General features: G+C 47.0%; 1 protein-coding gene and 1 long non-coding RNA gene across 2 annotated transcripts in view; one reads left to right on the top strand and one right to left on the bottom strand.

Moving 5' to 3' along the window:
* The window catches only part of UST (uronyl 2-sulfotransferase), a 322,585-nt gene extending 320,685 nt beyond the window's left edge, over nucleotides 1-1,900 (bottom strand). The window contains exon 1 of the mRNA XM_021937743.2: nucleotides 1,254-1,900. Within this exon, the coding sequence (XP_021793435.2) occupies nucleotides 1,254-1,500 (247 nt within the window). The 5' untranslated portion in view covers nucleotides 1,501-1,900. The remainder of the gene's footprint in view (nucleotides 1-1,253) is intronic.
* Nucleotides 1,433-12,349, top strand: LOC110743146. Its single transcript, XR_002521720.2, has 4 exons — nucleotides 1,433-1,544; nucleotides 2,204-2,348; nucleotides 4,704-4,781; nucleotides 11,199-12,349. It is a non-coding gene; the product is annotated as an uncharacterized LOC110743146 (long non-coding RNA).
* Nucleotides 12,350-12,675: the final 326 nt, after the last annotated feature.

Below are 12,675 nucleotides of genomic sequence, written 5' to 3' on the forward strand. Positions count from 1 at the left end.
TTTGCTGATGTGGTTTTGTTTTTTTGTTTTGTTTTGTTTGTTTGTTTTGGGTTTTCTTTTCTTTTCTCTATTCTCCAGACGGTCTGCTATCTAGACCTGTGGCTTCTGCCACGAAGCGACATTTGGGGTAACTGTGGCAGCCTTCAGCTGGCCCAGGTCATTTGGCCCATTTTCCTTCCAGCACTTCAGTGGCTCTGCTTCCCCACACTCGCTCTCATCGTGCAGATGCTCAGGCTTATCACTTCGAATGCTTGCAGGAAGCTGGAGCTCTCCCAGCCTTCACCCCCGCACGACCTCTTCTGGCCACAGACTTCTGAGGGATCTGCATCCTCCCTTGGCTCGAACGCGCAGGCCAGCATCGTCCTTGCGACCTGGGCTTGCGCTCGCCCAGCCCTGGCACCCCTGACTCCCGTAGCCGAAACGAGGGAGCTGCGGGGTCACGCCTTCTTGCTGGAAGGGCTTTTTCCCTCCCGTCACAACCCCTTCCTTACTTCTGCTAAAGATAGGCGTCCTCTCTCCTAATAAACACACACAAGTTTTGACTTGAGCTTGAGACGCACACAGCGCCGAGGATCCTCGGGTTACTGGAGGCGACATTGCTGGCCAGGCTGACCCGCGCCCTCTGGCAGCCCCAAACCCCTAGATGCAGCCCGTTCCCCGCGCCAGGCTAGCTGCGGGCGACGGGGTGGGCAGCGGCGGCCAAGGGACAAGCCAGCCCGGGGACAGCACGGAGCCAACAGGGCTGGCGGGCAGGATCCGCGGGACAGAATTCTCAGAGGGGACCGTGGGGAGGGGCTAAACCCACCCGCACTCCCCGGCGCACGGGACGGGACGGAACTGTGGTCACTAACAATGCCACGGAGCGGACTGTCCCTTTCCTTCGCCACTCCCCGCGCCGCCAAGCCTGAAGATACACACTCCCGCACACCCTACACACCCATCCACTCCGCCCCAGCCGGGGCGGGGGTGGCGGAGGTGGGACGGGCGGAAGGTGAGCGGTGCCCTGCCCCGGGGTACCTGTACGCAGTGCAACCCAGCGGCGCCACCGCCTGGGTGAGGCCAGCCGGACGCGCGGGAGGAAAAAGGCGCTCCAGACCGCGGCACAGATGCTCGCGGGCTTCGCACCTGGAGAGCCCCGGGGCGGCGGCGGCGGCGCGCGCGGTGGCAGCGCGAGAAGTCCCTGGCGCGCCCCTCTCCCCGCCGCACAACTTTGCGCAGTAGGCGCCGCCCTAGAGCCTGGCCAGCTTCCTTACCCAAATACTGCCGCAGGTCGAGCAGGAAGCGAGGGGGTCCCCCGCTGAGCTGATAGAGGAGGGAGCCCAGGCAGAAGACCAGCAGGGTGGCCATGCAGAAGCCGTAGTCCCGGAGGGAGAAGCGCAGGAAAGGCAGCAGGGGCAGCCGGCGCTTCCAGCTGCCCAGGCCGGGAGGGGCGCCCCCCAAAGGGGCCCCATGGGGCCAGGGATCCGCGCCGCCGCCGGGATGCTGCTGCTTCTTCTTCATCGCCTGCTCCGCCGCCTCGCACAGCCTGCTCGTGCCAGGAAAAGGTCACCCATCCGCCGCGAGAAGGAGAGCCCGGCTGGCCGGCTGCACATGGGGAGGGCCGCGCGGAGGGCAGCGGGTGGGGGCGGGGAGGGGCCGAAGTTGCCGGGCTCAGGAGACTTTCCTCGGCATGGTCCCCGCCGCCGCGGCCCGAGCAGCCGAGGTGTCCGGCCCCGGTTCGGGGCGCTGCCCGTGCCGGGGCGCCGCGCCCGTCCCGCGCCCGCTAGCGTCCCCACGCCCCGCGCCCTGCAGCGCCTCGGGCTCGCTTGCGGCCGCCGGGGCTCGCCTCCAGCGCCAGCGTGGACCCCCCGGCTTTGTGTCTGTAGGTCTCAGCGTGTTTTGTCCCGGTTCAGGCTTCTCTAAAAAACGGCAGGGAGGAACAGGAGGCGGACACCATCCCCTCGCTCCACCTCCTTGACAAGGGTTTTCCTCCTTCTCCTCCCCTTTCTCCCTCCGGCGCTCCGCGGCTCTCTCCTCCCTTTCCCCTCCCTCTCCGCTCGGGTCTCGGGATTTCGCTCGGGTGTCACGTTACTGCTTCTGCTGGGGGCGGAGGTGGGGGGGCGGCGATTATTCGCAACAAGGAAGAAACTTTCTGGGTTTTTTTTTTTTTTTTTTTTTCCTTCCCCTGTTCTTTACAATCTGGCCGCGGTTTCTGCGCCACCAGCGACCTCTTCGGGGCCCCGGTGACTTCCCTCTCGTAAACAGTCACCGGCAGGAAGAAGCACGACTGACTTTACATTTTTTGAAGTTCAGAAACTTGATTCTCCTTATATATCCCGTGCAAGCTGCTTACACAAGGCCGGCAAAAGGTACTAGGATACAGGCTCAAGACTGCTGAGATGGGAAAAGAGTAAGCGGTGCGAGTTATGTTCAAACACGCCCCAGAGGGCCAGGCTCAGCGCCCAGACTCCCGGGAAGGGGAGCAGAAGAGGACGCTTTCTTCTTGCTTTTCCTGGTCCTACAACTACTTCACCTCTCAGTGACCAGAGAGGCAAGTGGGGGGTGCATAGCGGACTCTAGGAGGTCATTGCCCTGGTAGACATGAAGGGGAAAGAGCCCAGTCCCCCTATACGCCGATTTCATTGCTGCCTCTCTTCCCTCCATGGGGAAGCTTCTGGACCTGAAAGAACCTCCCGAGGCAGAAAAGGCTCTATCGTAGGCACAGATCCTCTGATGGGGTGGTTGACCCACGGAAGGGCTGCTCTCATCAGCCACACTTTATGTAAGAATACTATATCACTATTTATAGAAGCTGTAGCACCTGAGGCCTGTGTGACTCACCCGAGGTCCCAAAGCTAGTAGTGGGAGTTGAGTTGGGAGTTGCACTCAAATCTATTTGACCCTCAGACCCACTATACTAACCACAGCACAGCAGTACTTCCCAGCCAGAGCTCTTTTCCTCCACTTCCCATAGGAGGATGAGATTTAATTCATTTAGTTCAGGCCACGTTGAGAAATGGAAACCTCAGTTTCTGGTGCCTATCATCTCTGGCTCCCTACTCATTTGTATATTCCAGTAATGAACAATTGGATTTAAGGAGGAACCAGGAGCCACGAACCTCTGTAATTCTAAGACTAGGCTTCTGAAAACCTTCAACAAGTTGGGCATCTGAAGAATTTTATATGGAAAATTACAAAATATTATCCTAGACTGAGAACTTTAAGAATATGTCTTAACCGCGTTCACATATGAATATCTCTGGTTCATGATTTGAAACATATATCATGAGCTAGAGAGATGTGTAGATGAGGTGAGAGGTGCTGCACACACAGAGAGACACATGTACACACACACACACACACACACACACACAATATTCTGCCCAGTTTTACATTGTCCTAGCCCACTTTCTAAGGGATGAGAAGGCTGTTTTGGGGCCCCAAGACAAGAGAAAATCTTTTGTTCTGTCTCTGAAAACCCTGAATAGAGTGTTAATCATTTGTTTCACATTTATCTCTAGAATCAGGGTTTTATATGGATTACTATGCACATTTTAGAAATGTGACTTCCCCTAAGAGAATTGAGTAGATCAGTCATTGCTCGTTAATGTGAATTACTTTAATCAGTGCAATGAGTAGCCCAGAACAGACTCCTGATTAATAACGTTTGAGCTTAAGAAGAGGGACTAGGAGACGGAAGGAGCAAAGCAGTGTTCATAATGTTTCAGGGACCACCTTCCACAACTGGACCTGTATCTGAGGCCTGGCCCTGTAATCTGAACACTCGCTGGATATAAAATAGTGTGCAAGACCCTCTGTGTTCACAAGTCCCACCCCCAGGAAGTCCAGAGAGTTTTCTCACAGCGTGCTGTGGGAAATATCCCAATTTTTTCTCCTAAGGAAAGGAATCTGAGGAACAGGGAGATGGAGCAGGAAGAAAGGAAACAAACATCTGAGAAAAATAAGTAAATATGAGAATAAATGTTATTTTAAAAAACAATGAAAAAGTTGTGAGGAAAGTACAAGGGGGCAAAGTCCAGCTTAGAAGAAACAAGCTACGACATGAACTGTTTTAGGGAGAATAAACAGGTCAATCTTTAAAAGATTGCGTTAATAGACTCGCCGCCTAAAATAACTCACAGAAGAAAAAGAAAAGATATCAAGATACAAAGAAGTTTCACATGGAAAAAAATGCTTTGTATTTTCACCCAACAAAAACTTAGTTGTTTGGGTAAAACTTTGTTCTTTGAAGTCCCATAAATATCCCTTCAGGAAAAAAAATTAAATTTAAAGTACTTAGACTAATGAATGGTATCTTTATTCAAAGCAGATAACAAATCTAATTAGAGGAAGTTGTGAACGAATTTTATTAGTAGTCTTATAATGGAATATACTTTATTCAGCACCTTGACCTCCATTCAATATCTTTAGCTTCTCAATTCCTTCTCTCTCCAGTGACTCATTTGACCTTTGTCCTCAATAATGACTAATTGCATCTCCTCCAAAATCTCCTTTTCCCCCTTCACAACTTTCTATCCTTCTCTGTTTGGCTTCTCTGGAACCCACCCTGTTTTTCGGTCTTTTCAAGAACTGTCAACTGTGTGTTCATCCATCTCATGTGTTTACTTCTTTCTTTATCCAGTTTTAATTACTGATCCATCATTCTGATCCTTCTTGCAAACACCCCTTCATTCTCCCTGTTTCTCTCATCTTATGTCCTACAGTGCTTGTCTGGTGAAACCCAGGCTCAGTTAAACCCAATCATGCAACTGGACTGGATTGCAGAAAAACACACAGCGCTGGTAAGTGGCTTTTCTTTATATTAGAGAGCACAAATTTCAGATGGATGCACACCCATGGCTGCCCAGCAATCCCACTCACTAAAAGGACTATTTTATAGTGTCTCTGTCTTCAAACCTCCCATCTCCACCCTCTGCTTTCTTCCCTTCAGTCTCAGGGGATGACCTGGATCAGACTTTGTTGAGAAAATAGAAGCAGTAGGATGAGAGCTCACTCATTTCCTACCAATCTATGCCCCGTGCTCTTGGCCTCCCTTCCTGTTTCATTGTGTTCCTGCTTCTATCAAGGCCATGCTGCCACATGTGCCCTAGACTGCCGTTCCCACCAACCGCAGTCCCACACCCAAGCCTGTCCCCTCCATAGCCTTCTGTATTTCTGTAAATCATTACACTCTCAAGTCACTTGGGCCCCAAACTGGAAGTCAGATTTTCTATTAATAGTTCATTTATTCTTGTATCTAAACCATCTGCAAATCCTATAGGCATTACCTTTCAAAAAGAAAAAATCTGACCTCCTTTGCCACCCCACCGGGACCAGACCAATATCTTCTCTCACCTGGATTGTTGCAAAGGCTACTTATATTCATCGAATATTATACTTATATTCATAGCTACATATAGCTGGAAAAAAACCCAAATTTAAAAACCAGTGGCCTAAACAGAAAAGAACTTTATTTCTCTCTCTCTCTGTCTTTTTTTTTCTTTTTGAGACAGAGTCTCCCTTTGTTGCCCAGGCTGGAGTGCAGCGGTGTGATCTCAGCTCACCGCAACCACCTTCTCCTGGGTTCAAGCAATTCTCATGCCTCAGCCTCCCAAGTAGCTGGGATTACAAGCGTGTACTACCAAGTCCGACTAATTTTTGTATTTTTAGTAGAGACGGGGTTTCATCAAGTTGGCCAGGCTGGTCTCGAACTCCTGACCTCAAATAATCCACCCACCTCGGCCTCCTAAAGTGCTGGGATTGCAGGCATGAGCCACCGTGCCCGGGCCATTTCTCTCTCATATGAAACGAGTCCAGAAATAGGCAGTCCAGATTAGGTGTGGTATTTCTATGCTATCCTCAGGGACCCACCTGAGCGTTCTGTTCCACCATCCTCAGCACGTGGCTTCCATTTTAAAGGCCATCTTATGCAATGTAATCAGCATTTCAAAAAGGTATGAAATATTCATACCTCTTTGATATGTTCATTGCAGCATTGTGCACAATAGCCAAGATATGGAATCAACTGAAGTGTCCATCAATGGATGAATGCATAATACTATCCAGCCTCAAGAAGGAAATCCTGTCATTTGCAATAACATAGGTTAATCTGGAGGATATTATGTTAAAGGAAATAAGCCAGACCCAGAAAGACAAATACTACATGATCTCTCTTATAGGTGAAATCTAAAAAAGTCCATCTCATTGAAGCAGAGAGTAGAATTATAGTTAACAGGGTTTAAGGAGGGAAGGATAGGGATTGAGGAGATGTTGGTCAAAGGATACAAAATTTCAGCTAGGCAGCAGGAATAAATTCAAGAGTTCTATAAGGACTACAGTTAATAACATTGTATGAAAAGTGCTAAGAGAATAGATTTTGAGTGTTCTTACAACAAATAAATGATAAGAATGCAGAAGGGGAGAAAAACAAAACAAAACAGAAAGGGCTCCTTATGGTTGCAGATGGCCGCTAGGGTTCCAGCCATTATGTCTGTGTTCCAGGTTGGCAGCAGAAGGAAGCAAAAGAGCAAAGAACTCCTCCCAATTGAGTAGGCTGTTTTTAAGTGGTGCTCCTAAGTGTGCTATGGATCTACTTTCTTATAGGTCATTGGCCAGAAATTAATCACAGGACTCTGTCTAATTGTAAGGGACAGGGGACGGAGTACTAGGAAATCTAGACTTTAGCTGGTTGCATTGCTGCCAAATAAGAATGAGGGTTCTTTTTTTTTTTTTTTAAGATGGAATCTTGCTCTGTCACCCAGGCTGGAGTGCAGTGGCACAATCTCCGCTCACTGCAAGCTCCGCCTCCTGAGTTCACGCCATTCTCCTGCCTCAGCCTCCCAAGTAGCTGGGACTACAGGCGCCCACCACCGCGCCTGGCTAATTTTTTGTATTTTTTAGTAGAGACGGGGTTTCACGATGTTAGCCAGGATGGTCTTGATCTCCTGACCTCGTGATCTGCCCACCTCAGCCTCCCAAAGTGCTGGGATTACAGGCGTGAGCGACTGCACCTGGCAAGAATCAGGGTTCTGTTGCTAAAGAAAGAAAGGGCAGATGGCTACTATGTGGCAATCAGCAATTTCTGTTGTTCCTCCTGACTGGTCTGCCTGCTCCCAGCCTTTCACTCCATATTCCATTCTCCTCAGAGCAGCCTAAATAGCCATTGGTGCTCAAAACTTACCAGTGGCTTCCAATGCACTCAGAGTAAAAGGCAGCATCCTAGAGTAGCCTCTAAGGTCCTACTCATTCTGGCTCCATTGTTTCTCTGACCTCATCTCTTATCACTTTTCCTGCTCACCCATGCGTATCATCATTTGTCAGACAAGACAAACTTGCTCCTCTTTTAGGACCTTTGCATCCACGGTTCCCTCTGCCTAGAAAGTTCTTTTCCCACACCTCTGCATGACTTGACTTTTGACTTCCTTCCAGTTTTGCTCAATGTTGCCTTATCAAAGGAGTCTTCTGGGACTACTCTGTATGTAATGCACGTATGCACCTACATTCCTTATTCTCTTGACCTCTTTAGCCTTCTCCATGGAATATACCATAATCTGAAATGTTAGTATTTTGTATGTGTTGTGTATTTCTGCCCTCTAGAAAATAAGCATCTTGAAGGCCATGATTTTGTCTCATTTGTTTGTTGTTTTATCCCCAACACCTAGCATAGTGCTCACAGGTAGTGATCACTCAAGAAATATTTGTCGAATAAAAAGATTAGTTTTTTATAGGAAGGGTCTGATGTTTGGTGGGTCAAATCTCATTGATTCCGTGGTTGGCCAAGTGCAGATGAGACGTAGAGGTCATGGAAAGCAGGCCTTCATGCTGGGAGAACATTCAGATAATCATCAAAAGAATTGTTTCCAGTTGAAGATGTATTCACTGAAAGAAAGAGTGAATGAATGAATGAGGCCCTCACCACCTCTGTGACCCCTAATTAGCAATGCAGCTACTCCCTGTGATTATGAACGCCTCATGGAATCATAAAAGAGATGTGAGTCCATTGGCTTTGCCTGGTGTTGCCATTCCCCTTGGCAGAGAGGCTGTTGCTCTTTAGGACTGCTGTTCATTTCAGGGATTGGGGCCATCAGTCTCTTGGAGAACCAAGCTGTCTGAGCTTTGACCTTGGAAAAGAAAGACAGAAAGAAAGAAACTGGAGAGTTGCTCTGGTTTGTGGGGCAGAAATGCACTGAAAACCATCTGGGAAGGTAGACTTGCCTTTGCCTGAACAGTCTCTCAAAAGCATATCTGACCAGAGTATATGATCTAGAGGCATATTTGGATGGGAAGACTACAAAAACTGCACTTAGTAGCCAATAAGCTATTGCTTATATTTAAACTCCCATGCAATGACACAACTTTTGAGAACTCAGCTTTTAACTTATGCTTAACAACAACTGTATTTCAAATCAAAAGTGAACTGCACAGCTGGTCCCTGAGACTGGCCAGTGTGACACTGTTAGCCACCTAAAGGCTCTCTTGGAAACAGTCTCAGTACTGTCTCTCTTTTTTATGAAGTATAATAGACCATTGGTGTAAGCAGAGGGAAAGGAAAAAAAAAGAAGTCAAATACTTACCAGTTGCTTTCATGTTATTCTCGGTTGCCTCTTACCCTGCCATGAGTAGAATCTATACAGTCAAATCTCTGACCTTAATTCCTCATTTCCAAGATCCTTGTCAATTTACAGTGTTAAGCTAGCGCTCTTCTCATTTTAGAGGTCATTGTCTGGTGTTAATGCATAAAAACTGAAATCGATGTAGAAGTGATATCCTTTTTCCTTCCTTCCTAACAATGTCATTAGTCCTTGTTCAATGGGCACATTACGTATCTTCCTGTCCTCTTAGAAAAAAATATTACTCAAGCTTTGCAAAGTACTTTAAAATAATTTTTTGAAGAACAGCCAAATACTAAACTATGAAGATAAGAGTCAGCTCTCTAGTGAAGAATCTTAGTAGAGATTCTCAAGGTCATCTTAGTAGAAAATTTAAGAAAATACTACATCGTGAAGCATAATCTTTAAGCCCTGAAAATTACTAACCTTCTGACCTAGAGTCAATTACTTAATCTCTTTGTGCTTTCGTTTTCTCTTCTGTCAAGAATGGATTATAAAGCCCATACTCCTGGGTTCACAGGGCTCTGCTGTGGTTCAGGAGTGTGCTTACCTGGCTGGGAAACTACATCACCAGCTAGCTGCTTTTCTCTATGGTACTTGCTGTGAAGTGGTCCAAGACGTTATTCCACCCAGAGAAATTGGACTGCGGAATTATGGTACTGCAAACTCTTATGTAAAGAGCAGGCTGCTCATGGTGGCTCATGCCTGGAATCCCAGCACTGTGGGGAGGTGGAGGTGGGTGGATCACCTGAGGTCAGGAGTTTGAGATCAGCCTGGCCAACATGGTGAAATCCTGTGTCTACTAAAAATACAAAAATTAGCTGGGCGTGATGGCAGGCACCTGTAATCCCAGCTACTTGGGAGGCTGAGGCAGAAGAATAGCTTGAACCCAGGAGGTGAAGGTTGCAGTGAACCAAGATCGCACCACTGCAGTCCAGCCTGGGTGACAGAGTGAGACTGTGTCTAAATAAAAAAATAAATAACAGAGCAGGCAATTTGAAGCATGGGAGAAGCGTGGGTCTTGATCCAGAACTTATATGGGGACAAATGTGATTTGGGGCAAGTAGCGTGAGTAGACTCTGAGCCTCATTGTCATTACCTGGGAGATACAGTAAAGCACATAGCATCCTGTGATGGGATTAAATATCATTTAAGTGTGGGTACGTGTAAGTCAGAATACATGTAAGTCTGATTATTTTTAAAGATAAGAAAACTAGAATCTAAATAAATTACATAATCTGCACAAATTTGCATTATTTGTGACTGACATCACCAGAACTCAAATACAGATCTTGCAAGTCCGTCTCTAAACCTTTTTTTTTTTTTTGAGATGGAGTCTCACTTTGTCACTCAGGCTGGAGTGCAGTGGCGTGATCTTGGCTCACTGCAACCTCCATCTCCTGGGTTCAAGTGATTCTCCTGCCTCAGCTTCCTTAGTAGCTGGGATTACAGGCACCTGCCACCTTGCCCGGCAATTTTTGTTTGTTTGTTTTTGTTTTTTTGTATTTTTAGTTGAGACAGGGTTTTGCCATGTTGGCCAGACTGGTCTCAAATTCCTGACCTCAGTGATCCACCCACCTCAGCCTCCCAAAGTGTCGAGATTACAGATATGAGGTACCGTGCCTGGTCTCTAATACTTTTTCCACAATAAAGTGGATTTTATTTGGGCCACTGACCCCCTGTGAGTATCCAACAAACTTATGACCCTACTTCCCAGAGAAATGAATGTATCTTCTGCATATAATTTCAGCATATCCATGGACCCCTAGACGGTCCATGGACTTAGATTAAGAACCTGAGCACTACAAGCTGTGGTCTCTCCTGAATATGCCTGAGTGCATTTACTAAAGGAGAATATAATTTTGTGTCCTTATATAGAAGAGAAAAGCAGATTTTATGGTACTAAGGCAGTTTGGAAAAAGTCTTTAAAAGACGTTGGAAATATAGAATTTTTCTTCACGCTGTCATGTTCTTTAGAATACTCCTGGGATGCTAAAGAGGTTCCAGAATTGGAGCTGTATTCAGACATTCATTCAGCAGATCCTTACTGAGGGCCCAACGTGTGCCTGGCCCTGGATTGCAGTAGGGCCCAAGACAAGCCCTGTTCCCATGAAATTCACATCCACTGTGAGGGGATACGGACAGCGAATAAACACATATATTTTGCTAGGTAGTGTTACCTGTTATTGAGAGAATAAGACAGGGTGATGCGACTAAGAGTTGTGGGTTGAAAGGGCGAGTCTACCGCAGACTGCGTGGACAGAGACAACTTCTCTAAGGAGTTGACCTTTGCAGTGTGACCTAAAGGATGAGAAGGAGCTTCCTGGGGAAGATCTGGGGTACAAGCATTTCATGCAGAGAAAACATCCATTTAAGGTCTTTCTGCCTCATATCTTCCCTAAAATGGAAATAGACTTGGTATGTGCCACTGTGATGGGAGTGGGTCATTGAGAAAGCAGGTGACATGAGATGAGGCTGGAGAGGTGGATGGTGCCAGTCCCTGTAGGGCTTTGTAGACCAGGGTAGAGAATTTGAGTTTTATTCAAGGTGAGATGGGAAAGGGTTCAATGATCAACATGAACCGATTTATGTTTTTAATTCATCACTTAGGGCGCTGTGTAAGGTTGGCTTCTTGGCAGTGAAAGTGGCAGCAGGAAGATGAGTCATCCAGTAAAATGGTGAGGCTGGCTGGGCTCAGGCTGGTAATGGGGAAGACAGAAAAAAGTTAACAAACTCAGGATATGTTTCTTTGGAGGTTTAGGGTATAAACTTGTCAATGAACTGGATGAGAGGAAGTGAGAGAAGAACTAAGCTAAGAATGATACCTAAGGTTTTTGTCTGAGCACCTGGAATGATGCTGAAACTATTTCTCTGTTTCTTGAAATGCAGAAAACTGAAGCAGGAGCAGGCTTGGGAGAGGGGCATGGGTAGCCCAAGCAACCAAGAGTTATGATCAGCTATGTTAATTATGCGACTGGATGTATGAATTTGGAGCTCCAGGGAAAGGTCATGGCTAAAGACATAAATTCAGAAATTATTTCTATCAATGTGGTATATAAAATCACATAATTATATAAAATTACCTAGAGAAGCATGTAGATGGAAGGAATAAAAGATGGCACAGGACGAAGCCTTCAGGAAGTCCAACATGCAGAGTTCAAACAGAGTAAGTTCACCCAGCAAAAGAGATTGAGTGAGTAGGCAGAGGGGCCAGAGGAAAACCAGGAGAGTGTGGTGGTGTCACTGAAGCCAAAAGAACAAAAGTATTCTATGAAGGAGAGAATGATCCTCTGTAACAAATGCTCGTAAGATGTGGCAGAGACTCCTGCTTGTTCTCTGTACCCATTTTCTCCATTTTTCTTTTAGTAATAGAAACCACTGAGCTCTAGCTGGACACAAAGCCACTTACATGGAGACCACATTCCCCAGTCTCTTTTGCAGCTAGATGTGGCCATGAGGCTGAGCTCAAGTCAGCGGAGTGTGAGAAAAAGAAGCTTATGCAATGTGCTATACTTGGCCTTACAGTATTGGGTGTGCATGCCCCCTTTCTCTTTTCCTGGTTTTCCATAGGCTGGAATGTGGACATGGAAGGGGCTCAGCTTCCGTCATGCACATGAGGACAGTACTCCAAGGAATATCAGAGAAACTGGTGAAAGGAACCTAGGAACTGAATGCTCTTAAGAAGCGAGCCATCTGTCTGCTGTGGATTGCCTACTGCCATTTGGACTCCCTTGTGAAAAAAATAAAGTAAATTCTCTCTACAATCGCTGTATTTTGGGGTCTCTATTTTAACCTCATAGCCCACACCATAAATAATTCACATAACAAGAAAGATGACAGATACTTTGGGAGGCCAAGGTGAGCAGATCACCTGAGGTCAGGAGTTGGAGACCAGCCTGGCCAATATGGCAAAATCCCGTCTCTACTAAAAATATAAAAATTAGCCAGGCATGGTGGCGCATGCCCACAGTCCCAGCTACTTGTGAGGCTGAGGCAGGAGAATCACTGGAACCCAGCAGGCGGAGGTTGCAGTGAGCCAAGATGGCACCATTGCACTCTGGCCTGGGTGACAGAGCAAGACTCTGTC

Source organism: Papio anubis, chromosome 6, assembly GCF_008728515.1.
Source record: "Papio anubis isolate 15944 chromosome 6, Panubis1.0, whole genome shotgun sequence".
Classification (NCBI taxonomy): domain Eukaryota; kingdom Metazoa; phylum Chordata; class Mammalia; order Primates; family Cercopithecidae; genus Papio; species Papio anubis.